The 25,025-nt window shown below is 59.2% G+C and overlaps 2 protein-coding genes and 1 long non-coding RNA gene across 7 annotated transcripts in view; 1 reads left to right on the top strand and 2 right to left on the bottom strand.

Moving 5' to 3' along the window:
- Positions 1–96: 96 nt before the first annotated feature.
- Positions 97–5,608, bottom strand: HPS1 (HPS1 biogenesis of lysosomal organelles complex 3 subunit 1). Of its 3 annotated transcripts, none has more exons than XR_010389738.1 (18): positions 5,371–5,607; positions 4,558–4,695; positions 4,343–4,485; positions 4,156–4,264; positions 3,887–4,047; positions 3,711–3,813; positions 3,523–3,627; positions 3,316–3,385; positions 3,121–3,188; positions 2,363–2,530; positions 2,111–2,287; positions 1,972–2,039; positions 1,709–1,831; positions 1,532–1,596; positions 1,162–1,307; positions 819–932; positions 580–721; positions 97–303 (listed from the first exon to the last, which is right to left on the bottom strand). XR_010389738.1 is itself a non-coding variant. In XM_064514091.1 (18 exons), the coding sequence occupies exons 1-18, from the start codon at positions 5,476–5,478 to the stop codon at positions 141–143; spliced, it is 2,106 nt and encodes a 701-aa protein (XP_064370161.1). In that variant the 5' UTR covers positions 5,479–5,608; the 3' UTR covers positions 97–140. The 3 variants fall into 3 exon arrangements, 2 of the variants coding, with proteins under 2 accessions (XP_064370161.1, XP_064370160.1); XM_064514091.1 differs by having other exon boundaries at positions 580–662; positions 1,972–2,033; positions 5,371–5,608; XM_064514090.1 differs by having other exon boundaries at positions 580–662.
- A 158-nt stretch (positions 5,609–5,766) lies between these two features.
- HPSE2 (heparanase 2 (inactive)) overlaps positions 5,767–25,025 on the bottom strand; it is a 126,621-nt gene continuing 107,362 nt past the window's right edge. For all 3 annotated transcript variants that reach the window (XM_064514088.1, XM_026102920.2, XM_026102919.2), the window contains 5 exons: positions 24,631–24,737; positions 23,301–23,415; positions 7,721–7,866; positions 6,768–6,914; positions 5,767–6,689 (listed from right to left, as the gene is read on the bottom strand). In XM_064514088.1, coding sequence (XP_064370158.1) covers positions 6,524–6,689; positions 6,768–6,914; positions 7,721–7,866; positions 23,301–23,415; positions 24,631–24,737 — 681 coding nt within the window. In that variant the 3' untranslated portion in view covers positions 5,767–6,523. The remainder of the gene's footprint in view (positions 6,690–6,767; positions 6,915–7,720; positions 7,867–23,300; positions 23,416–24,630; positions 24,738–25,025) is intronic.
- Positions 8,518–9,520, top strand: LOC135328729 (uncharacterized). The gene is made up of 2 exons (XR_010389737.1): positions 8,518–8,703; positions 8,963–9,520. It is a non-coding gene; the product is annotated as an uncharacterized LOC135328729 (long non-coding RNA).

Raw genomic sequence — 25,025 nt, 5'->3', positions numbered from 1 at the left:
TTGGCCCCGTACTCAGAGCTGAGGCTGCCCGCGGCTGCCCGCCAGCACAGCCGACCACGCGCGTCGTGGACACAGACACGGAGGAAGCAGCACAGGTGTGTGAACACCCACTTTAATCTCGGCCGAGCCTGGCCTTGGGCTCAGAGCAGGGGGATGCGGGAGGGCTCCCAGAGGCGCCGGGCCAAGTCGCAGGCCTGCTGCACCACGAGCTCGGAGGGGATGATGCCCAGGTGCACGGTCAGCAGCTCATAGCACTTCACCACCTCTGCCTGGTGGCTCTTGCTGTAGTAACGCAGCAGCTTCCTGTGAAGGAAGAGATAGGGGGGGCTCTGCAGGGCACCGGGCAGCCTGGAGAGGGAGTGGGGCCTGCAACAGGCACCCCCTCTCTAACCACCGTCCCCCAGAAAGTCCTCAGTGAGGACACAGCACCCATCTACCAGATGCACCACAGCATGAGGCTGGGGAGACGGGCTGTTGCAACCTGGCTCCCTGTGAGCGCGGCATCACCGACAGGGCCCTCCGCGCCAGCACGTCCCTGTGCCCTGTGCCAGGCTGCAGGGCTGGGCACTCCGCACTCACCTGTAGTAGTCTCCTGCCAACATCCCGATGGGAGCAGAGTCATCAGAGAGAACCGGCACCTCTATCACCTCCAGCTTGCAGCCCTGGGGAATGGTGACAGCAGAGGGCAGGACTGTACCGGGGAGGGGACAAGCGACGGAGCCTAAGGAGCCAGAGCACAGGGGTGCCTACAGCCCTGCTCCCTGCCCTGAGGAAGACGCCGGGGCAGAGGGGCTCAGCCCCCTCCCCACCCCACATACCAGCTCGTTCTCAAACCAGAGGAAGTAGGAGCAGCAGTAGTCACCGTCCTGCAGCATGAGTGTCGTGTAGCCCTTCTGCAGGTAACGCCGGGCCAACCCGATCAGGGACCAGACCTGGGGGAGAGGGAGCCTAGACAGGTGATCCTCCAACCCCCCCTCACTCCTGCTGTCCCCATCCCACCCCAGCCCTGTGAGCTGGGGGAAAGCCCCTCCAGAGCCAGGACCCTTCCAGAGCGTTGCCTGCTGCAGCCCACAACCTCCCACGCATAGTGGCCAGTCCAGCCCCAAGGAGGCTGTGCCGTGCAGACTACCCCAGTGCTGCAGGGTTACATCCTCCCAGTACCTTGCTCTTGATGAACTGGGCAAGGGGGCCCTTGCCCAGCTCCGAGCTGGATTTCTCTGTCACGCTAAGTGATGGTGCCATCATCTGCCCAGCCGTGCGGTCGACATAGATGAAGTGCACCAGGCCAGGAAAGTCCTCCAGGTACGTAGGGCCAGATAAGGGCATCTAACAACTCTGGTGCTCTTCCAGGACAACCCCCAAGCCTGTGGAAACCACCTTGGCCCACCCCACTCCCTCCCTTGCACCTGGCGCAGGGAGGACAGGGTTCTCCTATTCCCACCACCTCTGCCCTCCCTAGAGGGGGCCCCATGCCATGGCCCTCCTCCCCGGGCTGCGCTCCCAGCCCACCCTGGCTGCCAGGACGGATATGACACCATGGTGATATTGCGCCTGCTCTTCACCAGCAGAAAATCCCTCCAGTCCAGCAGCTTCTCCCTGCCGAGAAGAGGCGCAGTGAGAGGCGGGGACCCCCCGGTCCCCAGAGCAGCAGGGTGTTGTGCAGCACCCTGGGGTCCCACGGAGATAACGGGTGCCCCTGCGCACCCACCTCATCAGCTTCTGGGCACGGTCCCGCAGGCCCTGTGACAGGCTCTGGCTGGCGGAGGTCAGGAAGAGCTGGCGATACACGGAGCAGAGCTGCCGCTTCACGTTGGCCAGCGCTTGCAGCACCCTGAGCCGGGAGACAGGGACAGACCCAGTCTGGCCTCACTGCACTTTGGGACCCCCAGCACTGCGGGGAGAGCGTCTCTGGCCCCCCAGGACCCCTGCCTGCCCCAGGGACTCCAGGTCCCCCAGCCACCCTGTACTCACTCCAGCAAGTTCCCAGGCTCGCTGCGGGAGAAGAGCTTGTTCTTAAACTCCACCCAGGCGTTCTGCAACTAGACAGAGACCCAGCTCAGCGTCTGCCCGCAGAGCCAGGAGGACAGGGTCCTCGTGGCCCCGCTCCCACCTGGACGTCCTGCCCGCTCAGCTTCTTCACAAACTTGTCCATGCGTTGCCGCAGCTCGGCCAGGAAGGGGTAGGCGCGCGGGGCTCCCACCTCCTGCCCCTCTTCCAACTTCTTTTCCAGCACCAAGAAACCATCGAGCAGCTGGTGCAAGGTGACGGCCACGTGGGTCATGGGGCCCTGCCGAGGAGGTGAAAGATGGGTCAGCCGGGACCCAGCCCAGCCCTACTTCCCCCCACGTTAGAGCCAGCTCACCTTGGTCAGCAGCACGAGGGAGATGCCAGGCCAGAGTGGGAGGCAGTGCATGGTGTGGGGCAGCAAGGGGCAGTAGCCTTCCGGCAGGTTGGCATCCAGGAAGACCCTTCGGGGGTTTGAAGCTTCAGGGACCAGAGGCCCCAAAGTCTGGAGCAAGTCCTCCGCCATCTGGGGAGAGAGGAGAGCTGCTCAGGCCCCTTGCGGGGACAAGGCAGCCTTCACCAACCCAGGACCTTCTGGAGGGACGCGGACTGGCAGCAATGCCCTGAAGGCTGCAACTAGGCACAGCTGAACTGATGGACTTGGAAGGACCACAAAGCAAAAGAGCAGCAAGGAAAGCAACCAGGAACCCCCAAAAGACCAACACATAGAGGGGGTGCTGCTTGCAAAGACACAGCCGGTAAACGCACCTTATGCCAAGGGCAGCACCTGCTAGTGGAGCATCTGTAAGCCTCCACCGCATCAAACAAGGAAGCAGCTCAGAAACCCCAGGGGCAGCAGAGGGAGACACTAGACTGCTCTGAGACAGCCTCGACCCCCTGTGCCGCTAACAGGCCTGGACAGACCCCCTGCCCAGAAGCCACGCCGTAGGCAGGGGCCCAGAGACAGTGGCAGTGATGCATAACGTGGGGGCCACGTGGCATCTCCGCAGCCCCATCACAGCATGGGGTAAGTGAGGAGGACCAGAGACAGCAAAGAGCAGGAGGACAGAGGGGGAAGAGGCACGTCCGGGAGGAACTGCGGTATCCCTTGCTCACCTGGACATCGGTGCTGTCTGCCTCCCCAGTGCCCAGCGGTTCAGGGCCCTCCGACCAGCTCTCGCTGCCTGCAGGAGCAGAGCAAGTCTGGGCTCAGCACCAGGTGGATCTCAGGCTCCCTCCCAGCACCCCACGCAGCCCCAGACCCTCCATGGGGCTGGGTAGTGCACGGCTCCTGCCCAGTCGGGCACTCACCCGTGCTGTGTCTGCCCGGCGAGGGCTCGGGTGTGTAGTACACCTCCGGCGCGGAGAGATCGTCCGTGTCCTGCCAGCAAGAAAGGGCCAGGTGAGCCGATGCCCTGCAGCCAGGACTTTGCTGAGGGGCAACCGAGGCAGACAGGGTGGCCAGAGGCCCCGTGATTCCCAAACTCGTGGGCCCTGGGGACAGCTGCCCACACGCACCTGATCATCTGACTCCTTCCCCGCAGCCGCGTGGGAGCTGGGGCTGCTCATGGGGATGCTTTCGCTTCTTTTGGGTACCTGGAGCAAGGCCTTCCCCGCTGCAGGCTTCCAGGGAGAGAACAACGTTAAGCCGTGGCCCCCAAGACACCGGTTCCCATGGGGCACCCCACACCCCTGCTCTGGAGCACCTGGGGGCTGAGCTCCTCCTCAGCGCTCTGGCTGGGATACAAGTCCTGCACAAGGAGGATGAGGACAAGCAGGTCCGCGGGGCGGATGGAGCTGGCGTTGCGGCTGTGGGCGAGAGAGCGGGGGTCAGGCGGGAGGGCTGCCCCGGGGTGGGCAGCAGAGCCGGGCCAGGGCGCACCTGGAGTAGAAGGCCAGCAGCTTGGTGTTCACCAGGAGGAAGGCATGGCCCACCTCGTCGCCGCCGCGCTCAGGGCTGCCGTTGATGTGCTGCACCACCTGCCGCTCCAGGAACTCGATGCACTGCTCGCACAGCTGCGGGTGGATCAGCCGCTCCACGGCCTGGGGGGCGGGGGGGGGCACAGCCCTGAGCCCACCGCCCAGGGGAGCTGCCCCAAAGCACCCCACAGCCTGGCGCCCCGTGCAGCCTGGGCCACCCCAGCGCGGTACCTCCACGGCAAAGCTCTGGTCCTCCTCGCGCAGGCGGCTGTAGGTCTCCAGCAGACCCCGGAGGAGGCCCCAAACGCGCTCGCGCTGCTCCGAATTGGCCGGCCGCAACCTGCAACGGCCGCAGAGGGTGAGGCGGGGGTCCAGTGGTGAGCCGGGGCACCCCCCCCGCCGCGCGCCCCCCACTCACTCCTTGCGGACGAGGTGGGAGTCCAGTGCCACGAGGCCGCAGTGAGCCTCCACCAGGCGCCGCAGCACGAAGAGCTTGCGGCGCAGGTCGTCCTCGCTCTCGGCGCCGTCGCCGTTCACTGCCACATACAGGCAGTCCCCGAACTGCAAGGGATGAGGGGAGGGTCAGGGCTGCTGGTGCCCCTCGCGGCCCCCCGCAGCCCCCCGTGGCCCTACCATGTGCAGCACGTGGAGCTGCCGCCCGGGCTGGGCCGTGAAGCAGGTGTAGGTGTCCGAGAGCTTCTCCAGCAGCGCCGTGCACGAGATGATGAGGGGGGCGAACAGCGTGTTGAGGGTGTCCTCCAGCGCCGGGGCCTGGGGCGGGCGGGCGTCAGCGCCCTGCCCCACGGCTCGGCCCTGCGCGGTGCCCTCCCGCCACCCCATGCGGCCTGGCGCTGCTGCCCCACGCCACCGCGCCCCTGCGGCTGGGCCCTGCATGGCCCTGACCCCCGGCCCTGCTCTGTGCCAGCCACTGCCCTGCCCCACACTGCACCCCGACCCTGACCCACACTGCACCCCCAGCCCTGCTGCCGCATGTTGCATTCTGCCAGCCCTGCCCTACATTGCACCCCCAGCCCCACTGCCACGCATTGCATTCCCCAGTCCTGCCCTACATTGCACCCCCAGCCCCACTGCCACGCATTGCATTCCCCCAGCTCTGCCCCACATTGCACACCCAGCCCCACTGCCACATGTTGCATTTCCCCGTCCTGCCCCACACTGGTCTCCTGCCCTGCCCCACATTGCACCCCCAGCCCCACTGTCACATATTGCATTCTCTCGGCCCTGCCCCACACTGCTCTCCAGCTCTGACCCACACTGGGTTCCCCCAGCCCTGCCCCACACTGGGTTCCCCCAGCCCCACTGCCCCGCCTTGCATTCCCCCAACCTGCCCCACACTGCACTTCCCCAGCCCCACTGCCGCACACTGCATTCCCCCAGCCCCACTGCCGCACACCGCCCCCCCAGCCCTGCCCCACACCGCCCCACCTGCGCGGCGCCGGGCCCGGGCGGCGGCCGCAGGCGGCGGGCGAAGGCCGCATCGGCCCAGTAGAAGAGCAGCTCGGCCGCGGCGCTGGCGATAAGCACGCACCGCATCGCCCGGCCCGGTCCCGCCCGGCACAGCCCGCTCCGGCGGGCACCGGGACCCCGCGGCCGCGCCCGCCCGCGCCGCTTCCTGCTCGGCCGCGCGTGACCGCCGCCGCGTGACCGCGCAGCGCCCCCGCCGGCCCGGCCCGGCGCTGCACCCGCCCGGGGCTCCGCCGCGGTGCTCGGCGCTGCTCGGCGCTGCACCCGCCCGGCGCGGCCCCCGCGGCCCCCGCGCCCCGGGGCGCAGCGCGGAGCCGTGGGGCGGCTGCGCCCTGCTGCGGAGAGAAGAGGCCAGCCTGGGGTGACAGCGCGACTTTATTACACCTCAGCTGCCGTCTCGGCGTGTGGCAGCTCCGGCGCCCGGCTCTCAGCAGGCCCCGGCTGGTCGTGCTCGAAATAAAATCTCTGTTCTGGAAGGAAATATTCACACCCGTGCCGCTGCCCTTCCCTGCCCCGGGGCGAGCAGAAGCGCAAAGGGGGCTCCCCTGCCCCGCGTGCCCGCCGGCCCCAGCTTCCCCTCTCCAGGGCATATAATTTAATAATTAACATTTACAGCATAGCCCCCCGGAGCCCTGCCCACGCGCCTCAGGCTGGACCCCCGGCGCTGGGACCCGATGCCACTGCCCGCCCCTCGCCAGCCAGGCTGGGCACCCACGTGGAGCCCAGAGGCCACGCCGAGGGCCGGCGGAGCCCATCCCTCCCCAGCTCTGCCCGGCTCTGCCCAGCTCTGCCCGGCAGCATCCCTGCGCGGGCATCGCATCCCTGCGCGGGCAGCGGGCCGGCGACGCAGCAGCCGCATGGCAGCAGAGGGAGCTGCTTCCATGCGCTTGTACACCGCCGCCGGCTCGGCCTTGCTGCCCGCTCCCGGCCGGGAACGGGGCTGGAAGAGGTGCAGGGGAGCCGCCGGCGCCGGGGCTGGCTTGTCCCCTCCCGGGTGGCCGAGCTCCCCGGGAAGCCGCCGGCCGGCGAAGGGGACACGCCGAGGGCAGGTCCGCGCGGCGTCGCGGCGAAGCTGTGCGAGGCGGCTGAGCGAGCGGCGCGGCGCCGTTCCCGGCTACCGGTACCGGCAGGCCAGCGCGTTCACGTTCTTCACCACGTAGAAGCTCATGGTCAGCGGCGGGATGACCAGCGTGCGGCCGGCCCGCAGCGCACGAGGCTTTAGCTCGGGCAGGGTGCCGTCGTCCACCATGGCCAACGGCTGCCCATTGAGCTGCACCGACCTGCGGGAGCAGAGGGGCGTCAGCGGCGCCGGGGGCCCGGGAGCAGGCGGCAGCCCCGGCGGCGAGCCCCGCGCTTACTTGGAGTGGAGCCCCTCTTTGCCGTAGGGCTGCAGCAGGTACTGGTGGACGATCTTATCCCGCAGCGTCCCCGCCAGCTTGATTTTCTTCCGGGAGCGATGCAGGTTGATGATGTAAAGGGTGATGGAGCCTCGGACGTAGTTGTGGCTGCAAGGGGGGAGAGCGGAAAACGAGGGGAAAATGCCATGGGAGCGTTGCCCCATGGATTTGGGGGTCCCCGTGCAAGAGCCGGCCGTGTGCGGCTGCCAGGAGGGGACGTCACCATCCCAGCTGCCCTCTGCAAGGTGCTGCTGCCACCTCCTTGCGAGGCCCAGCTCTGCAAGGCAACGTTTTCCCCCTCCCCTGCCCCTGGGGCAGCTCCCCTGCTGCCTTGCTAGGCTGAGAACGAGAGGCACTCGGTGCTTGAGTGGCGTCTGCTCCCTGCCGCCCTGGGCACCTAAGTGACACGTCTGGACACTGAGCCCCCCGCCGCTGCCTAACCGGGCAGCCCCAGACAGGGGCGAGGAAGCACTTTGCACCTGTCAGTTGCTGGACGAGGTTTCCCACCGAGCTGGGGGCATGTTGAAAGCGCCTGGAGCGCGTACAGAAACGGCCTCTCCTCTGCCACAATAGGGACTTGTGTCTGCGGAGGAGGCGGCCGCCCCCCCTCGCCACTTTCAAAGACCTTATCAGCGAAACAATAACCAGGCCGGGCTCCCTGGCAGCCGGGGGCGGGGGGGGGGGGGGGGTAACCTGAGCGGGGGCCCCTCATGAAATCCACTCCCTTGATCTCTGATGCCGGGGCCGTGCGGCAGCCCCCCGCGCCCGGCCCCCTTCCCAGGCACCGGCTTTCTGCCGCTTTCATCGGAGGTGCCTCCTTTCCCGCTCGCTCCGCCGCGGCCCGAGCAGCGCCTGGGTCGTTCCCCTGGGAAGCAAACCTTCCCCATGGCCCCCCGAGCCCGGCCGCCACTCACTTGTGGTAGCTGGTGCAATGGGCGTAAATGCGAAGCTTGTCGCGGATGACCCTGCCGGGCCGGGGTTTCCGCTGCAGGCCGGCCACGTGGATCGCCAGGACCTTGGGGCCGATGAGCCGCTTGTAGAGCAGGGACAGCCAGTAGTCCTGCGGGCAGAGGGGACAGTCAGCAGCACCGCGGCTTGCAGCAGGAGCTCGCAGCACCAGGCTGGTTTTGCTGCTTACAACTCAGCAAAACTTTGGCTCTTGGGGTGAAAACTTTCCGTGCCAGATGTTTGCCTTGGGCTGAGACTTCTTAGGCAGCTCAAGCCAGAATGGCATTGCTGTTTCCAGGGAAGAGATTAAGAGAAAAGAACATTGCTTTGCCCGTGCTAAGAGACACCAACATACTCTAAAGGAGCTTTTGCAACCCACTTTCGGCTGGGCTGCGGGATCTGCGGGAAGCACCATGGGTGCCCTCTCTTGCTCCCATGAACCTGCGTGGAGCCAAGCTGCAGACTTCTGCACCCTCTCAGCTCACACACACACATGATGATGATGGTGTCTCTGAAGACTGTGCCTTCATCAGGTACACGGGTCTTCTTCCACCCCACTGTTTTACCTGGGGCTGGAGCACACCAGAGCCCCCCAGTTCTCTCAAAGCAGGTTCACAGCACACTGGTTTTGGTGGGCCTGCTGCTTAGGGTGCTCCACAGGGGTGTTTCTTCTGCTGCTTCAAAGCCTCCCGTGGAATTAAGCCCCCAGGAACATAAGGGGGGGAAGTCGAGCACTCAAGCAATAGGAAATGCCCAGCCCCTGCACACATGCGTTAATGATGCAGCCTTTAATGACGTCACCACATACTATTTTTTCCTGCAGGGCACGGCCTCGCTCGGCACACAGGATGGGCCCCCAGCCCCAGGAGGGAGGCGAGGCTGCACGGTGTTGGAGGCGGCTGTCTGCAGGGCCCCCCGCTCATCCGCTGCAGAAGCTGGGAGGCGTGCGGTGAGCGGAGCAGGGCTGTGGGGAGGGAAAGGGCAGTCCCCGGCGGCAGGCGTTCGCCTGCCGTGCTGCACAGCGGGGCTCTGTCCCTGCCGCCGCGCCAGGCACCCCGGGGTGACGCCGGGAAACGCGGCGAGCACGCGGGGTGCTGCATGAGCGCGCTGGATAAACACAGCCCAGGCTGAGACCGGCACGAGAGGAATACCCTACCCGCTGCACCAGACCACTGACCCTCATCCCTCTCTCATCCCCTCGTTTTCAGCTGCAAATCAGACCTGTTCCAGCAGTGCCGGTTGCCCTGGCAAAGGGAGACCCAAATCTACTTCCCCTCTTTCTGGGTGAGCTCTAGCCACAGAGCCGCTGGAAGGAAAGCCTCCTGCCGCCCTCCTCTCCCTGCTCCGCACCCAAACCGCGGAGCTTTGTGCCACACCAGCGCGTATTTCCTCTGCAAACTCAATGGCCCCGCAGAGACGTGGTGGTGAAGGGAGGCATGCACCTCAGCCGTGCACCCGAGGAGGCTCAGCCCGCGAGGCCGAAGCTCCTGGGGAGGACCTGTTTCCTCGTGCGTGCCACCCGACGTCTCCTGGCCGTTTCTCCTCAGCGGGAAGCGTATGCCCACGCCGGGCTGTGCCAGCCTGCTCTGCCCGCATGTCCACGGGAGCGCGCCGTGTTGTCAGCTCCCGCTGTGAACCGTGCCGGTTAGCAGGCGTTGTCACAGATGAATAACTGCGCTGGTTTATAGCGAGGCCAAAGGTGAACACAGATTGCAATGCTTAGCCCCAAGGTTGCAAGATGAAAATAAATGAGTTCAGTGCCCCGAGCTACCTGTTAGCTCAGACTCTTAATTCTTTCTAGCAGCCCCCTTGGGGTTTCTCTCCTCCTCTACACATTTCCACTGACAAGACGCTTTTTCCCATGAATTTATGGGAGGGACAGAGAATACAGCCAGAGAATCAAAGGCTCTCCTCAGGAACTTCGCAGCCACCCTTGACATTTCAGCACAGCATACTAACCCTGAGAAAGAGGTGCCCCTGGTTTTAGAGGTGGTAATGTGGTCCCCCGGGAAGTGAGCAGCACTGGCAGGGCTTGTGTCCCTGCAAGGCTGCAGGGTCCCTGCTCCGGGATGCTGGGACAGGATGCAGCATTTGCTGCGGGCTGGGAGGCTCTCTCCAAAGCTGCGGCTTAGCAGAGGGCTCGGTGCCGCGACAGCAAACTGCCTTGCAGGGTCTCTCGGGGCAGTGCTGGGACTAACATGTCCCTGCAGTGTCAGCAGGAGGAGAGCAGCAATTTCACCTTGCCTCACTGGCAAGACTGTTCTCACAATAGCTCTGAAGTCTACGTTTTAAGAAGGATGTGGAAATACCAAAGAGAGTTCAAAGGAGGGCCAGAAAACTGACCCAGGGGCTGGAAAAGGAGCCTTTCAATTCAGGCCTTGAGGAACTCCAGCTATTCAGCTTACTGCAGAAAAGCACTGAAGACAGCTGCAGCTTTTCGCGTCATCGCAAGACTGCTTGCAACAGGGGCCAAAATCATGTTACTTGCAATAAATTACCAGGAGCTGGTGACACTGGGTATTTGGATGATGAATTACACATGCACCTAGTGTGATGAAAACACAACCGCCGAGTGTGGGCACTTCCCTCCAGCTGGGCTGTTGCTCCAGGACAGCTCCTACCTCTTGGATGAGTGAACCCCAATTAAAATCACATCAGGGGCTTGCTCCTGGGTGGCTGGGCACCTGCAGCTATGGTTCGCTTTGACTAGCTCCTGTTCAAATAGCTACCAGCTTGGGAAAAAGTTGCTTCTGAAACCCATCTTTGCAGCAACAAGGCTGCAAGGACTTTTCCACAGGCTGTGTGGCTTTTCCACAGCTAAATGACCTCTCCCCAGGCCCCCAGCCGGGCAGCGGCTGGCAGTGCCTGCCGTGCAGTAACTCCTGCTGGGAACGGCCTGTGCTGGATGCTCCTTGCAGAGACAAGTGCCTGCCCTGGCAGAGGTGGCACCTTGCAGCAAACTCGCCGGGGCCCAGCCCGGTTTGGAGGGGCGAGTGGTGCTCCCCGGCTAGGTGTGCGGCTCTAACCAGTGCAACCTCGGAAACAATTTGGATTTTGGACTTGCAGAGGGCTTCTGTTGTGAGGCCAGAGCCAGCAATACAGCTGTAACGTTAGAGGAGGAATAACAGAAAGGAATCTGGTCTGCTATTAGTCCCCGGGGAAGCAAAGGAGCTTTCTTGCTTTAATTACTTTGCAGAACCATTAAGCAGTGCTGCCACTACAGCCCTCAGCAGAGCTGCAGGCTAAGAGCACCTGAACAAAGAAAGCCGTTCTGCACTTCAGGAGGTCTCCTGGCCAGAAAAGCTGATTTATGGGCAGGAAGAGCAGTTGTCTCAAGTGAGTTGATTTGTAGAGCTCAGGCCAACCATATCTACTGAGTGCCACGGGGCCAATGAAGGCCCAAGGGCTTTCCATTAGACAGGGAAAGCCCAAAGGGTCCCATTTTATCTCTTTGCACATTTTAATTCATTGCAGGAGCTTTTAGAAGCTCAAGCTTTTGGAAATGAGGCTGATTTGTTAGACCTTCACACAGACATATTAACCAGATCCTCCTGTCTCCAGAGCCATTACAAAGGGCGCAGGAGTGTATCCCCACGGTCCCTCCTTGAGGGAGCAAAGCAGCTTTACAGCCTGCCTGAGTTTGCTCAACTGCACACTAACCACATGTGAGAAGATGTTGCCATAACCAGAAAACTAGCAGAGCAGATCCTAGGCCTTTTGGTCTCCCAGGGGCTGTAACCAGCAGAGGCAGCTGAACTTCAGAAACGCACGCTGCTGGCCCCTTGGTGCTCAGCCCACTGTGGAGGAGCCCAGGGTCTGCATCGCTGTGGGCCGAGCTGCGCGACCCAGCAGCCGGGGAAGCCTCCAGTGTGTCTGATGGCCTCCTGCGCTGGTGGGGACCTGCATGAGATGCACAGCAAGCTGCTCTTGCTGTGGCTGCTCCTGGGGACTCTGCCTGGGGGCACCCTGTGCCCCTGTAAATGTCACTGGCAGCACTAACTGGCTGCCACCCACCGTCGTCCTCTTATTCTTGCTTGTTCCCTGTTCTGAACCTGCCCCAACTCCTCCTCTGTCTCTTAGGCTTGCTCAAATTTCAACAGCCTGGTTTATATTTCTCTGTTCCTGCACCTTAATCTGCATTTTTACACAGTCCAAACAACCCTTATTGAGATAAGGGCTGGCTAATATAGCTACTCTGCCTTCCTATATATAACAGGACAGAGGATTTCACTGTTTTATTCCCTCTTTTGGGCCGGATGGCTTGTTTTTGGCAACAGCGTCTTCCAGGAAAGTAGTGATTCTGGTTTTGAAAGTTTGGAGGGATGGAGAAGCTGCCACTTCCCATGGAGTTTGTTCCAACAGCTAAACATCCGCACCGTTAACAATCCCACTCCTTATTTCCAGTTCGAGTTTGTCTGGCTTCAGCTTCCAACCAGTGGTTCTTGTTCGTTCTTTTTCCACTAGATTAAAGAGATCTTTAGTATCCAAAGCTTTCTCCCTGTGGAGGTCCTTACATCCTGTTCAAGACATCGCTAGCTGTTGCTTGAGCAAGGCTGGACTGATGCAGCTTTTAACATTATCTGTGATTTTTATGGGCTTCTTGTACGGTGGGAGCTCCAGATTTGCTGACCCAAATCTCGGGTTCCTGTGCAAGGTCCTGTGACAAACGGAGCTGAACAGAGCCTCTCCCCAAAGAGAACATTTGCTGATATATTAAACCCAGAATTATCAACCCTCTGGACCCAAGAGCCATTCAGCAAAACCTCCATCATTTCCAGAGCGGCAGGATGGTGTCGCACGGGGGTATAGCCAGGCCTGGGGCAACGCAGTGGTGCCTCCCCGTGGTCCCTGCTGCCTCCTGCTGCAGCCAGCACAGCCCTGCCCCATCTGTCTTTCCCAGCCGCCCCCATGCCCCGCTCAGCATGGGGCCGCTGCTGGTGGCTCTCCCAGCATGGCTTTCACCCAGCTGGGCTCCACCGTGCAGTACTTCCATCCAAACCATACTTCCTTACTGGCTAGTTGGATTACAGTTCAACACGAAACCCTTGCAAAAGTCCAAATATTGGAAAGCTCCTGCTCCCCAAGTCCTGCTATCGTGATACGCAGTAGTTAGCTTAGATATAATTAGTTCTTGGCAAAATCATCTGCTTCTTTGATTATTTGTTCATGTGTATTTCTGAAAGCTGATATTTGGAACAGGGTCTGTAGTTCCCTGATTCCATGTTTTCTCTCCTTAACGCTCAGCACTGTCTTCAGCCTTCCCCAGCTCTCTGGAGTCTCCCTATCTCTCTGCAAATTTTCAGACGACCCCTCCCGCCACTGAGACAGCTCCAGCCCTTCTCACGATACTCACAGGCAAATCCCACCTGGCCCAGGTGACCTGAAATCACTGTCCTCACCTGCGCAGCCTGGCCTGCTCTCTCAGCCCTCCTGCCCTCCTCACAGGCAGAAGCTGTAGGCGCCTCCTCAAGGCGCTTGTCCTCACATTGGTGTCTCTGGTCAGCAGCTTCCCCTCCCTCCAGCGCCCCGTCTTCTCATTCCTCCATCTCTAGCTGAAGAAGGATATTTTGCTACGCTTAGTCCCACACTCCTTACCCCTTCCAGTCTGTTTTCCTCTTGTGAGGCAGGCTCTCTGATTCTGTTCTCAGAAGGTCATATACACCTCAGAAATGGGACCTATTTTCCATTTTCTGTGTGCATCCTTCTTGTGTTGAGGTCCTGAAGAGCTCACCACTTGGGTGAGCAGTCTCTTACAAAACTTGCTTTTGGCTGTACTGGGGGAATTTGCACCTGTGCCTTGAATCTATCAGGGGATGCTCCAGAAAAGGTCTGTGAAATCATGAAAGGCCTGGGAGAGGCATGCAAGGAACAGCACCTCGCTGTTCCTCCCGACCCCAAACAAGGAGGCTTCAAATGGCGTTGGCTGCCAGGAGCTGGAAAGCAAACAAAAAGCAGTATTGTTTTACACATCACCTAATTCGCCCAGGGAGCTCCCTGCCAGAGCAGGCTGTGGAGCCAGCGGCATTGGCAGGTTCAAAGGGGAGGACGGGACCATTGCACAAAGATGCTGCAGCGTGGGGGCCCTGCGCTAGAGGGTGCCAGGACCAGAGAGGGACCGGGGAAGCATTGTGGGCACCCGTCTGTTCCCGCCACTCTCCCCACAGCACTGTCCACACACCACTGTCCACACCAGCCTCCTGGGCACGACAGGCCTTTGCTTCAATCCAGGTACAGGATCCGCTAATGCTGCTCAATTCCTCTCTCACTTTGGCTTGTGCCTGGCATGGTTTACACCCACCAGTTCTCTGAAGTTGCTGAAGTCTCTGTTTTGGAGTCCGTTGCTTTTATTGTGCAGTTCCTTGTCCTTCCTGCTCTAGTGGTGGTAAATGCCTTGGCTCACACCAAATATGGGCTCTTACCCATTTTTCCTTCTGTCTTCATATCATCCCTAGCTGGCTGTATCTGTGGGAAAGCAGAGCCACCTCATCCTGCTCCCATCGGGCACTTCCTCCAGCTGGCAAACCCATGCTGGCTGCGTGTCTCTTCCAGGCCGTCAAGGGCAGGGAAACATGGGCTGCAATCCCCACAAAACTCACTAGATGTGGTCTGTGTCTTGCTACAGGATCTTTCCCTGAAAGGGGTCTCTGGGGAGCAGCAGATTTGTGGGTGGTGATGCTGTGCATCCCTAGTCTTGCACTTGAGCTCCATCTTCCAAATACTTTTGTTAACCTGTTTTATTTGCTGCTTGCAGTTCACTTCCCCCTGCTGCTTAGTGCTCTGCTGCTTATAAATCCTTTCCACCTCCGTCAGTCCTGGCCTTTTGGCAGCATTGATCAGTTATGGACCCCAATGGGAGCAAGGGGCACCAAGGCAGCATCAGGAGGCCACGTGGCCCACGGGCTGGCTGCAAGCTCTGGAAACACTGCGCTGGCATCTATGCAGAGTTTACCGCCTGCCAGAGTGAGCACTTGCTTTTTGCTGTGAGGGGAGGGAAGAGGAGGCTGTGCGTGACAAGGGCAGGCTCGGGCTGTGTTAGCAAGCAGCATGGAGCCAGGGCAGGAGCAGCTCTGGAGAACAAAACACTCAGCACTGAGGCACGGAGGTGCCTTTGCAGTGAGGTGTCCCAGCTGCCCTGCAACTCGTGGGCAGCTCATGCTGTTGGGTGAGATACACAGAACAACCAGCAAAGTCCCATGTTGGCACGGAGTGCTAGAGCATGGGTTTGTTTCACTTACTACTTCCCTGCTTCCAATTCTTGCTCCTATTCCTCTAAATTTCAGCATTAAGAGCTAGGAAAAAAGGCCTCACATGCTGTCTTGCTGGAGAGCCAGCTGAGCAGCCAGCATCAGCCATTTGTCCTGCAGCCTGGGGTCTCCCCCAGCCATGCCAGTGGTGCTGCTGGCCAGGCCCCAAAGAGCAGCCCTTTTCCACAGCCTTCGAGTTGCCACCTTCACTGCTGCACTGGTTTGGGGACCCCTGCAAATGGGAGCACTGAGAAGGGGCCAGTGGCTCCCCGAGCAGAGCTGCACAGAGACACTGCCTTGCATCCTACACCCCGTGCTCCCTTCACTCAGCCTCTCTCCCTGTCTCTGTCTACTCTGCTCTTTTTCTGCATCCTGGAGAAAGGCCAAACATTGACATCAAGGCAAAATTCATGCTGTGAGAGCAGCAAGCACAGCAATCCCCACCGAGCCCTGGGGGCACAGACAGGAGAGTCCCCATGGGCACTCTGCTGTGTGGTGCGTTTGAGCTCGCCCTTGCCTAGCACTGCCCTTTGCAAACTGGCTTGGAGAGCGCCAGGTCTCCATCTTCCCAGGGAGCAGAGCAGACAAAGGAATGGCTTAAAATCTCTTTTTTGTCATCACCTCTCCCTAACAGGGTCCAGGCAATGGAGGCCACAGAAAGGGAGCAGAGCTGCAGGATTAGAGGGAATGGAAACTGAATGCAACTTTTTGCCATTTTCCAGTCTTCTGCCTCTTTTCACCATAGTGTTACTTCCTTCTGCTCCACTGGCAAGCATGCACCCACCCTGGGAAGGGCTTTGCAGGGCCACCTCTTCCACAGCCCCAGGATGGCTCTGCTGCTGCTGAGGCAGGCAGGTCGGTGCCCTGCATGGCGCAGTGCCTCCCCCGATATGTGGGCAGTGGCTGCATCCATCCTTGCTGCATGCTGCCTGCTGCTGCCTGCAGGATGCTCCTGGGAACAGCATGGCACAGCTGGGGCAGGAGAAGCAGAAAAGAGATGGGGGTGCTCAGCAACTGCCCATCCCTAATGGGGCAAGGCTGGAAGAGGACCACACCTGCTGGTGATGGGGCCAGCTTAAAGGATAAAATGGAAGAGGTCATAGGAAGCCCAGAAACTCCAATTCTTCCCCATTCACAAGGTACATTTGGTGTCTCTGCCCCTCTTGCCAGCAGACTCTGTGATGAGCCCAGACTTTCTTCTGTTTTGCCCCCAGTGGGAACTGGAATTTCTCACATGCTCCAGCTGTGGCCCAGGTGTTGCACTGTGCTGCGCAGTGTGGTGCACCCCCAGCCAAGGCTCTGCCTCACCCCGGCTCTGGCCCCCAGCCTGGCAGTGGCATGGGAGCACTCATCCCTTACACAGCTCTGTTGTGGAGAGGGGCTGGATCTGGCACAAGGGGAGCTGGAGGAGATGGCCTGGAAGATGCTGTGTCTGCTGTAAACTCAAGCAGGAGGGGACAGGTTCAGCTCTGCATGCAAGATGTGGGGAGCAGCAGGGCACTGAGATGTTGCTCCATGTCAGACGAAGCCGGACTCTCACGCTGCCACATCTGGAGGTGGCCGGTTCCCCCAGCTCCTGCAGAATATTTGCTTTGGATGCTGTCTCAGGTCAGCGTGGGCCCAGCCCAGCCCTGCAGGTCCCCTCTCTCTGCTTGCATGGGGCAGGATGGAGCACAGCTAGGTGGCATTAACTGCTTGGTTAAGGCAGGCAGCTGACAGCACAGCAGCTTTATGGCTTTGCTTGCTCCACGCTGGAGTGTGTCTCTGCCCCAGTTTCCAGTGCAGGAGCAGCACAGCTCCAGCTCTGCACATGTCCCCCAGCCTCGGTGGGTGGGTGCCAGAGCTGCTAGCAGCAGCATGACTTTGATGCGTTTGAGAGAGTCCAAGCATACGCACTTCAGAGACTTTTTTTTTTTTATGGTGCACTAAGAGGGAAAGGCCCCTTAACCCATTGTGACAACAAGCAGAGTTTAGGTGCTTTAGATCCCTCTCCCTGTTCATGTATAAAACAAGCCTCGGAGCAGTCCTCTGGTGATCCTGGGAGGCTGGATGCAGTGCAGGCACAGGGAGCAGAGGATGCTGCAGTCCCAGGATGCAGTACGACCAGGGCTGAAAGAACATATTTGTATTATTGCTTGAAGACAGGTTGGGATACAGAAAGCGACTCTGATAGCCACTTGCAATGACAGCATCTTCCACTTCCAAGGACATGCACAAAGCTCTCCTCCTGCTCGGGGAAGGCAGCGGAGGGGACACCATGCTCAGTCTACCAGGCCTGCACGGGGGCAGCTCCCACCTAGGGCTTTTGGTGCTCACTGTCAAGGCTGGCTGTGAAATTTCTGCATGACACCATTTCTGTGCTGACCTTCAGAGGGCCACTCTTCGGCTGGAGATCTCCTGGCAGAGCCTTTCCCTTGTATACGCTTGAACTGCCCTGAATTTCAGCCCGCTCTCCCCAGGCTTGCTGTCCCATCGCGAACAGTTCCTTGCCTTTTCCATCCCTTCCCTGTCTGCAGGCGTCGCTCAAACCAGCACCAGTGCTCCAGAGTGTGGGGCAGCTGGTGGTGCCAGACGCTTGCGTTGCAGATTTATGGTCGGAGGGAACAGTTTCCATGTGTGTGTGAGCTCCATTGGACCGGCTCCCTCTCCCCACCCTTTGACACTCGCAGGCTCGCTGAGCCCACGTCCTCGCGCTCGCTGCGCGGTGTGCGGCGCTGCAGCCCGCTCCGACAACCGGCTCTGAGAGCAGCCCCGGGAGCCAAGGGTCCCCGACGGGGGGATTCAACAGCCACGGTCCCTACGCTGGCAGTTTGGCCGCCTTGTGTCTGTGCAGTGCGGTGACTCAGTGTTACGCGTGCAGATGGGCCGGAGCAGGCAGCGTGGCTGAACTCCCCCGGCTCTGAAGCCAGCTGGCTGGGCTCGGAGGTGAGAGCTTGCGAGCGCTTTCAGGAAAGGGCTCTCCATCTCGCGCTTCCACAGACAGATGCTCCGTCTCCTCTTCTGCCTGCTGGACACTGCCCAGCCGAGTAGCCGGGGTGTGCGGCTGCCCACCGGGAAGCAGGAGACACCAGCAGAGTCCAGGCAAGCCGATGGCCCTCCGGACTTCCTCACGTGGCCGCACGGACCGCAGCACAGAAAGGGGAGATGGTGGAGAGCGCCTGGCCCCCAGCAGCCCCTGCCTGGAGAAGGCCTCCTCTCCCACGCAGTGCAGAGGCGGTGAGAGGCGCCGTCCGGGGAGATGGCTCCTACCTCCAGCTGCAATTAGTAGCGCTTCCAGCCAAGCCGGCTCGGCTAATGAGTGCACCAGGGAACACACACATGCAGCCGGCCAAGGCACAGCCGGGATCCCCTCTCCGCTTGCCTGGCACTGAGTGCTCGGTGGGTGCCCAGCCCAATGCCGGGTGGCACAGCCCCTGCCTGGGGGAAGGTCTCTCAGCGCTGGCACCTCGCATGTGGCACCTTGGCTCTTCCCTTGGCTCATTACCCTTGAGGAGCTGGATGGGCCCAGTGGCCAAACCGTTCCTCTCTGGGAAGGTGGTGGGATGGGTTGGGTAGAAGGCGCCACCACCGAATTGCCAGGCACAGCCCAAGGGAACGGCTCACACCGTGGCTCTTGCCTGTGAAGTCCCCAAGGGACGCTGGGGACAACCGCAAGTTGGCACCGAGCTCTCTAACACCAGGGATATCGTGGAAAGCCCAGTCAGGCAAGCGCACAGACCACTGCCAACACACAGGATACGAGTGCAGCGTACTGCCACCTCTGTTACCACCCACAGTTTTCCCATCTAGTTCCTAAGCCCTGCTGGGCTAAGCAAAGGAGGTGAAAACACCTGCAGCTTCCAAGCAGCTGACCAAAGCACCGTCAGTCCCAGACCTGTGCATTGCTGTTACGCTTTCTCGAGGATGCCTTCAGTTCACATACAATATTACACTGTCTTTCACTGCCACAGCTGAGAAAACAGGCTCTACCATCACTTCAGCCTCTGATCCCTCTGGGCCTTTTTCAGACCTCCATATACCGCTTGTTAAACCTAGCTGTGGAAAGGAAGTTTTAGCATCTGTTTGATACAGGTGGAACCAAGTGTCTCACCATCTACAGTCTGTATCTGGCAGGAGAAGGTCCAAGAGGACCTGCAGTTATCAGATGTAAGTATGGATTGCATCTTCGACTTTTCCATGGGGTTTGTGTTGCTCAGGCCCTGCCTAGAAACAAGTCTGAGTTTTTCCACATGTAGGTATACCCTTACAGTCCCCATGCATTAAGGGAGCAGAAATCACTATCAAGGATGGATATGAAAGAAGGCAGTGCCAGGTGGAAGCTCACTTAAAAAGGCATTTAACATACTCAAACATGCTGAAGAGATAGCTCATACATACCTGGGAGGCTCTCCAATAAAATAAAAGCATTGCATCATTCTGGACTGTTTCAGAATGGTACTAAGCTATGTAGGGCATGGATTATGGACACAGCATGTCTGAAATGAGCCTATACCTACCAAAAGCCGGTCAGGAATTTCAAATGCCCTCTGAAGGGTGAATATCAATGCTTCTTCTCCCCTTGTTTCCTGCACTCCCCATTTCCACACACACATGCAGATGGGTTTAGATGCATACAGGCTGACTTATGCGGCAGAGGGTTTTTTTTTTTTTTTGATGGGCTTCTCAGTCACAAGTCATGTAGTAGAGTCCCAACTATTACACAACTGGCTACCCTAACTGCTCAAGGAGAAAAAGCACTCCAACAATGCATGAAAAATTTACTTCCATATGACAAGGCATTAAGGTTGGCAGTAGCACTTACACTCCCCAGTCTTAGTCCACGCCCAAGCCAGGGAATGTCACATCACCCAGTTTCTCCTGTATTGCTCCCCATTAGTCTGGCAAGAGAAACCCATTTCTTCAGATCTGCACCCTATGAAGGAGACCAGCAAAGCGTGCTGCCCCGCACGGAGGCTCGGAGACAGTCTCAGCTGGCCCCTTTTGCAGCACCCATCCCTTGCATGGTACTTTAATGACACCGTGTTTAAGGAAAGGGTGGACAGACAATTCTGGCAGCCAGGATGGGCATCCAGAGCTGGTCCCACCATCATGTAGTAAATGGCTTGCATGTGGGCACAGAGGCTGTGTCCCTTGCAAGTCTCCCCCAAAGCCCCAAGACACTGCTTAGCTTGTGAGATAGCTGAGTGCGTAAAGCCTGGCAGAAATTCGAGCACTTCCCTTAAACCTTGCCTTTCATGGCTTAACTGCACCTTTGCCTGCAAGCTGTTACTCCCACTTTCGCTTGCATATCCTGCCGAAGTGGCCAGGGTTTAGAAGTTTGTTTCCAGGTCAATGCTCATCCTCAGAAAACACAAAACAAGCCCTCCCCAAGCTGGCCAGGTCTCCTTCCCCGTCCGCTCCCCCGGAGCAGCCCAAGTGCAGCCGGAGAGCGAGCCTTGTGCTCTGCCTGCCTCACTCTCCAATATTTCTCGCTGGTTCACAGCATGGCCCATGAAAGCACGTATCATTCTGCTATAAATAGCGCTATGCAATTATTTTTCTGTTCCTCTCCCTTTCCATAGCAACCTCCCCCACCCCGCGACACTGCACTCCTGGGGGAGAGGCTGAAGCAACGCGGCAATTTGGAAGCCGCGACTCCCACAGCAGTGCCCTCCGAGCGACCCCTGTTATCTGCATTCCCGTTCCCCCGCACAGATAGCGCACGCCGCGTTTTATGAGCTTCCCTGTGCCATTTGCTGTAACATGCTGTAGCAGAGACAGTACTAAAACATGCAAGAGCAGCAGCATCCGAGGGGCCCAACTTGAGGACTGTAAAGGGGAGCTCCTGTGGCAGCGGCATAGTGCTAACACAGTGATCGACTACAAATCACTTGGTTTTATATGGGAAGCAAAAGGATGGAGGTCTGTGTACGGAGGGAGCAGGAAAGCACAGTGGCCCAGGAGCAGCACCTACGGACAGTGCTGTAGGAGGACCAGCTTCAGCTCAGCATCTGCGCACCCGAAACACGCTGTCCTCTTGTCTGACAAGCGCGGCCCAGCAGTGGCACGGGAGGAGGAGAGGCAAGGCTCCTACGGGGAGCCCCGTCCCAGCTCCCGGCTCCCTGACAAGCTGCCAGCTGGAGCGGTGATTGATCCCGCAGCACCGCGGCCCCTCTCTCAGCAGCCAGCTGACTCACGCCCAGGCTGCATGTGGAAAAGTCTTTGTCATGGCAGCTAATGAGCAGATTGGATTTCACAGCGCAGCGACCCCGCGCAGGTACATTCAGCAGCTTTCATCTCGCTGATAGCTCCCACGGGAAAATAGCGGCCGCTACACCTCCAACCAGGTCACAGTCTGGTCTTGCTGGGCTTTTTCATGTTTGCAGCTTTTAAACCCTCCAGCAATTTGCACCTGCCCATGGCTCTTTTAAACCACAGGAGGGGAGAGAAATGGGTTTTAAAAGCACACATTAGAGTTTGTGCAGGAACTTGATATTGGAACATGGAAAACAAATCAGTGCTGAAGCACGTGGGAGAGTGAGGAAACGGTTATGAGAGGAGGTGGTGTCTAATTTATTAGAAGAATTATCTTTAAAACAACAGTAAAATCCATTTAAAGACCTTGATTGTCTTTAACAGTCCAGGTTTATTCCTGAACCTCCTATCCTGGCCTCAGTCCTGCTCGTAACTCCATGCCTGCTCCGAGCACTTTGTGGAGGACTTAGCGGCAGGTACAGCCCGTGCTGCTGGGAGAGCCGGCCGGGGGCCACCCACCGCCTGCTGCGGGCAGGGTCCGGGCTGCGCTAGCCCGATGGAGGAGGAACCTGGGAAGGCCCCAGGCCCCCGGGGATGGGGGGGATGTGGCTTGGCCAGCGCAACTGGCTCTTCAGAAGAAATCCATCAAGCATTTGCCCCAGGCTCAGATGTGTTTCAAATGAAGTTCAAGGCCCACCAGACTCCCCTAGGCCCATGGCCCCGGCCCCAGTAGCCCAGGGCTACGTTTACTGGAGGGTGCCTACAGAGCACCCCGGGGGATGGGTGCTCGGCCGTCCAGGGAAGCTTGGAGCAGCACAGGCAGGGGACCATGCACTCCTGCTTAGGGATTTGCTCTCTGAAGCCACCCACAAGGCAGTGCTGGGAGGGTTAAAGCAGACGCAGTGTCCGAGACACCTCTCATGTCTTTCCCTGATGCTCAATGATGCTGTCATGTCACCACGTCACAGGGGTGCTGTTTTCCCCGGCTGAGTAGATAGGACACAAAGGTGAAACGCGGCTCCCTGAGGCTCTGACCCCTTGCAGTCACTCCCCAAGATGTCAGCACAAGGTAAAAATCCAGGTTTTTACTGGCAGGGTTGCCTTATCAAATGCATAGCTCTCTGACGCGGCTCCCCTTATGATTCCCAGATCTCCATTACACGCTCCTGGACTGGCTGACAGTATCTGCCGGGTCGCTGCCCTGGACTGCCCCTGTAAATTCCTTCCAGGGGAGATGCAGAGCACCCCTCTGCTCCGCCAAGTTCTCCACTTACAAGGTGGAGAATTTACTAGACCGAAAAAAGATGAAAAGGAAACCTGCTACTTTTAAAGCAGTTCTACATACGGTTTCTTTATTAGCACGCCGTGTGCTGGGAACCCCAGCTGCCCGGGCCTTTTTGAAGCGTGAGGGTTGCTGCGGTGCACAGATCAGGACTGCTGTTCAGCGTGAAACTCTGAGTGACTTTCACTTGGGTTTCTAGAAACCTGCAGGCAGGCACGGAGGCTCCAGCGTTGCTTGCCCCGGGCCAGTGTGCCACCAGCGATCTGCTGCCTGCCTGGTAGCGTGGTCCTGCAACATCCCCCCTCCTCCTGGCTCTAAACCCCTGCTTGGAGCTGCCTCCTGGCCTTGCCCTTGCATACGGCCCCTCCAAGGGCTGTGCTGCACGGCCCTCATCCATGCTGTCACCGCTTTGGTGGCGTCACCCTCCATCCTGTGCTACCAAGCCCCCGGTACTACTACTCTTGCTTAGACAAAGCTTCAGCTACAGAGGTAATACTCTCCCATCTGCCTTCAACATGTTGTGTTTGACATTAACTAATGTCTCCTATTAACATTGAAAGAAACAGATCTGGAAAAATTCATTTTCAAGCCGAGTTCAAAAAGGCCACAAGGAGAAGTGGATTCTCAACTGTGCGCAGGATTGTTTTTGTGGCGAAGCCAAGAGTCTGTGAAACGGGTCAGGGACAAAGGCAGCACATTTTTCTGTGTTTCTTCCCCCAGAAAACGAGCAGAGAGAAGGGGCGCACGATCGCCAGTGCGAGTACCCATGCCCCCAGGCAGACCTACCGGCAGAGGGTTGAAGTTCTGGTCCACGAGATGGTTGTGCCCATGGTCGAGGAAGGAGTGCCGCACCACCACGTCGATGCCCTGGCTGGCCAGCAAGCCCAGCGTGTTCAGCCACCTGGAGCCCGGAGAGACCTGAGTCACGGTGCCGCAGGGGACTGCCAGACCCCCGGCACCTGCCTGCCGGAAGCACAGAGGCGCTCGGACCGTGAGTGTGCAGGGCCAGTGCTGGCATGCCAGATCTGATGGTGCTCCACAGCGAATGAGCCAAAACTTTCCAATGGCTTTGCGAGCCAGTTGTTCAGCAGCTGCTGGCCACCCCTTCCCCTGTCTCTGATTCTCCTGCACCAAGCCACATACCTCCCTCTACAGCCATCCTTGCCCCCTGTGCGTGCCCCATCAGCACGTCCCCACCGCACGCCTGAGCCCTCCCACATGCAGCCCCAGTGTCACCGTCCTGCGCCCCAAGCCTTGTGCGCACCCTCGCTCTCCGCAGCCTGCAAGCTCTGCACCCAGGCTGGCTGTTTTACCAAAAAGGGGGCCTGAATGTCCCCTCTCTGCACACGTCTTCAACAATCTCAGCCTGCCACATCCCAGATATCCTCAGGCATGTTTCTACACCTCGCTACAAAGTGTGGATAATCTTTCTCAATCTCCCATGATTACAGCTAGCTCTGAAGATACAGACTGGGGCTTTGCAGCAGGATCTATGTGCTACTGGGCTGCGCCATTAGGCAAGCCTCAGGAATCAGGAATAGTTGTGGTTTCTAAGAAGGAGAGAAAATGGTTTCCAGACCAGAGTCCTGTCAAGCACTTTGCTGGGCCCTGCATCCTGCAGAGACACAAATGCCCAGCAAGGGAGGGAGGGCCTGAATGCGCCAGAGGAGCTGTGCTGCAGCCTGAAAGAAAAACTTTGAGTGAGGACAAGGGCATGGGCATTGCTGAACCTCCTGAGTGAGGCAGGCTCATCAGGAACACAGGGGCCAAGATCCAGTGCCAACAGCTTCTTTGATCCTGCTTTGATCACACCTCCACTTTCATGCACATGCCCCATGGGACTGGGAGCAGTCATATCCTTACTCTGCTTCTTTGGCCAGAGACTATGTCATCTAGAGAAATGCAGAGCCGAGGGTAGGTAATATGCATGCTACAGAGAAAACAACAGTGACCCAGACTGCTAGTGGTATACCAAAGTGGTACCCCAGCAGCGAGTGCTGCTGTCTAGGCAGACGGCTGACCCTCTCCCAGGTGCAGACAGCTGTTTCGTGCAGTTTGCAGCATGCTGTCTGCAGAGCCCATGCAGTTATTGCTCCCAAGCACCGGTGTGACTCACAGGAACCCAGCGGCATAGGAATCGGAGAGGTTGTTCATGCCTCCAGCTGAGGTAGCTCCAACGCCTTCCAGCCAGATCTTCTTCCCAGGTGCGTACGTGTTCACTACCTGTGCGTAAGACAAGAGCAATGAACAGGCTTCATTCCTATGACCTGCAACGAGTGCTACTCACCAGCCACTGGCTACTTCAGCCCGGGGAGAGCTTGTAGCAGCAGGTGACCTGAGCAACCACCCAGTCGCGATCCGACCGCCTGCCAGGCGTCCCTCCCAGCCCTGCCATGGAGCATGGGTTATTGGTCATTCAGATACCACCACTGTGCCGCAAGCCCAGGCCTCTCTGACAGACACACAGGGCTGAGGGTTTCCTACCTGCGAGCATGGCTGATGAGGCAGGGC

The sequence above is a fragment of the Dromaius novaehollandiae genome, chromosome 6, assembly GCF_036370855.1.
Source record: "Dromaius novaehollandiae isolate bDroNov1 chromosome 6, bDroNov1.hap1, whole genome shotgun sequence".
Taxonomy (NCBI): domain Eukaryota; kingdom Metazoa; phylum Chordata; class Aves; order Casuariiformes; family Dromaiidae; genus Dromaius; species Dromaius novaehollandiae.
The sequence above is the reverse complement of the archived record's forward strand: the minus strand, read 5'-3'. Positions and strand labels throughout refer to the sequence as shown.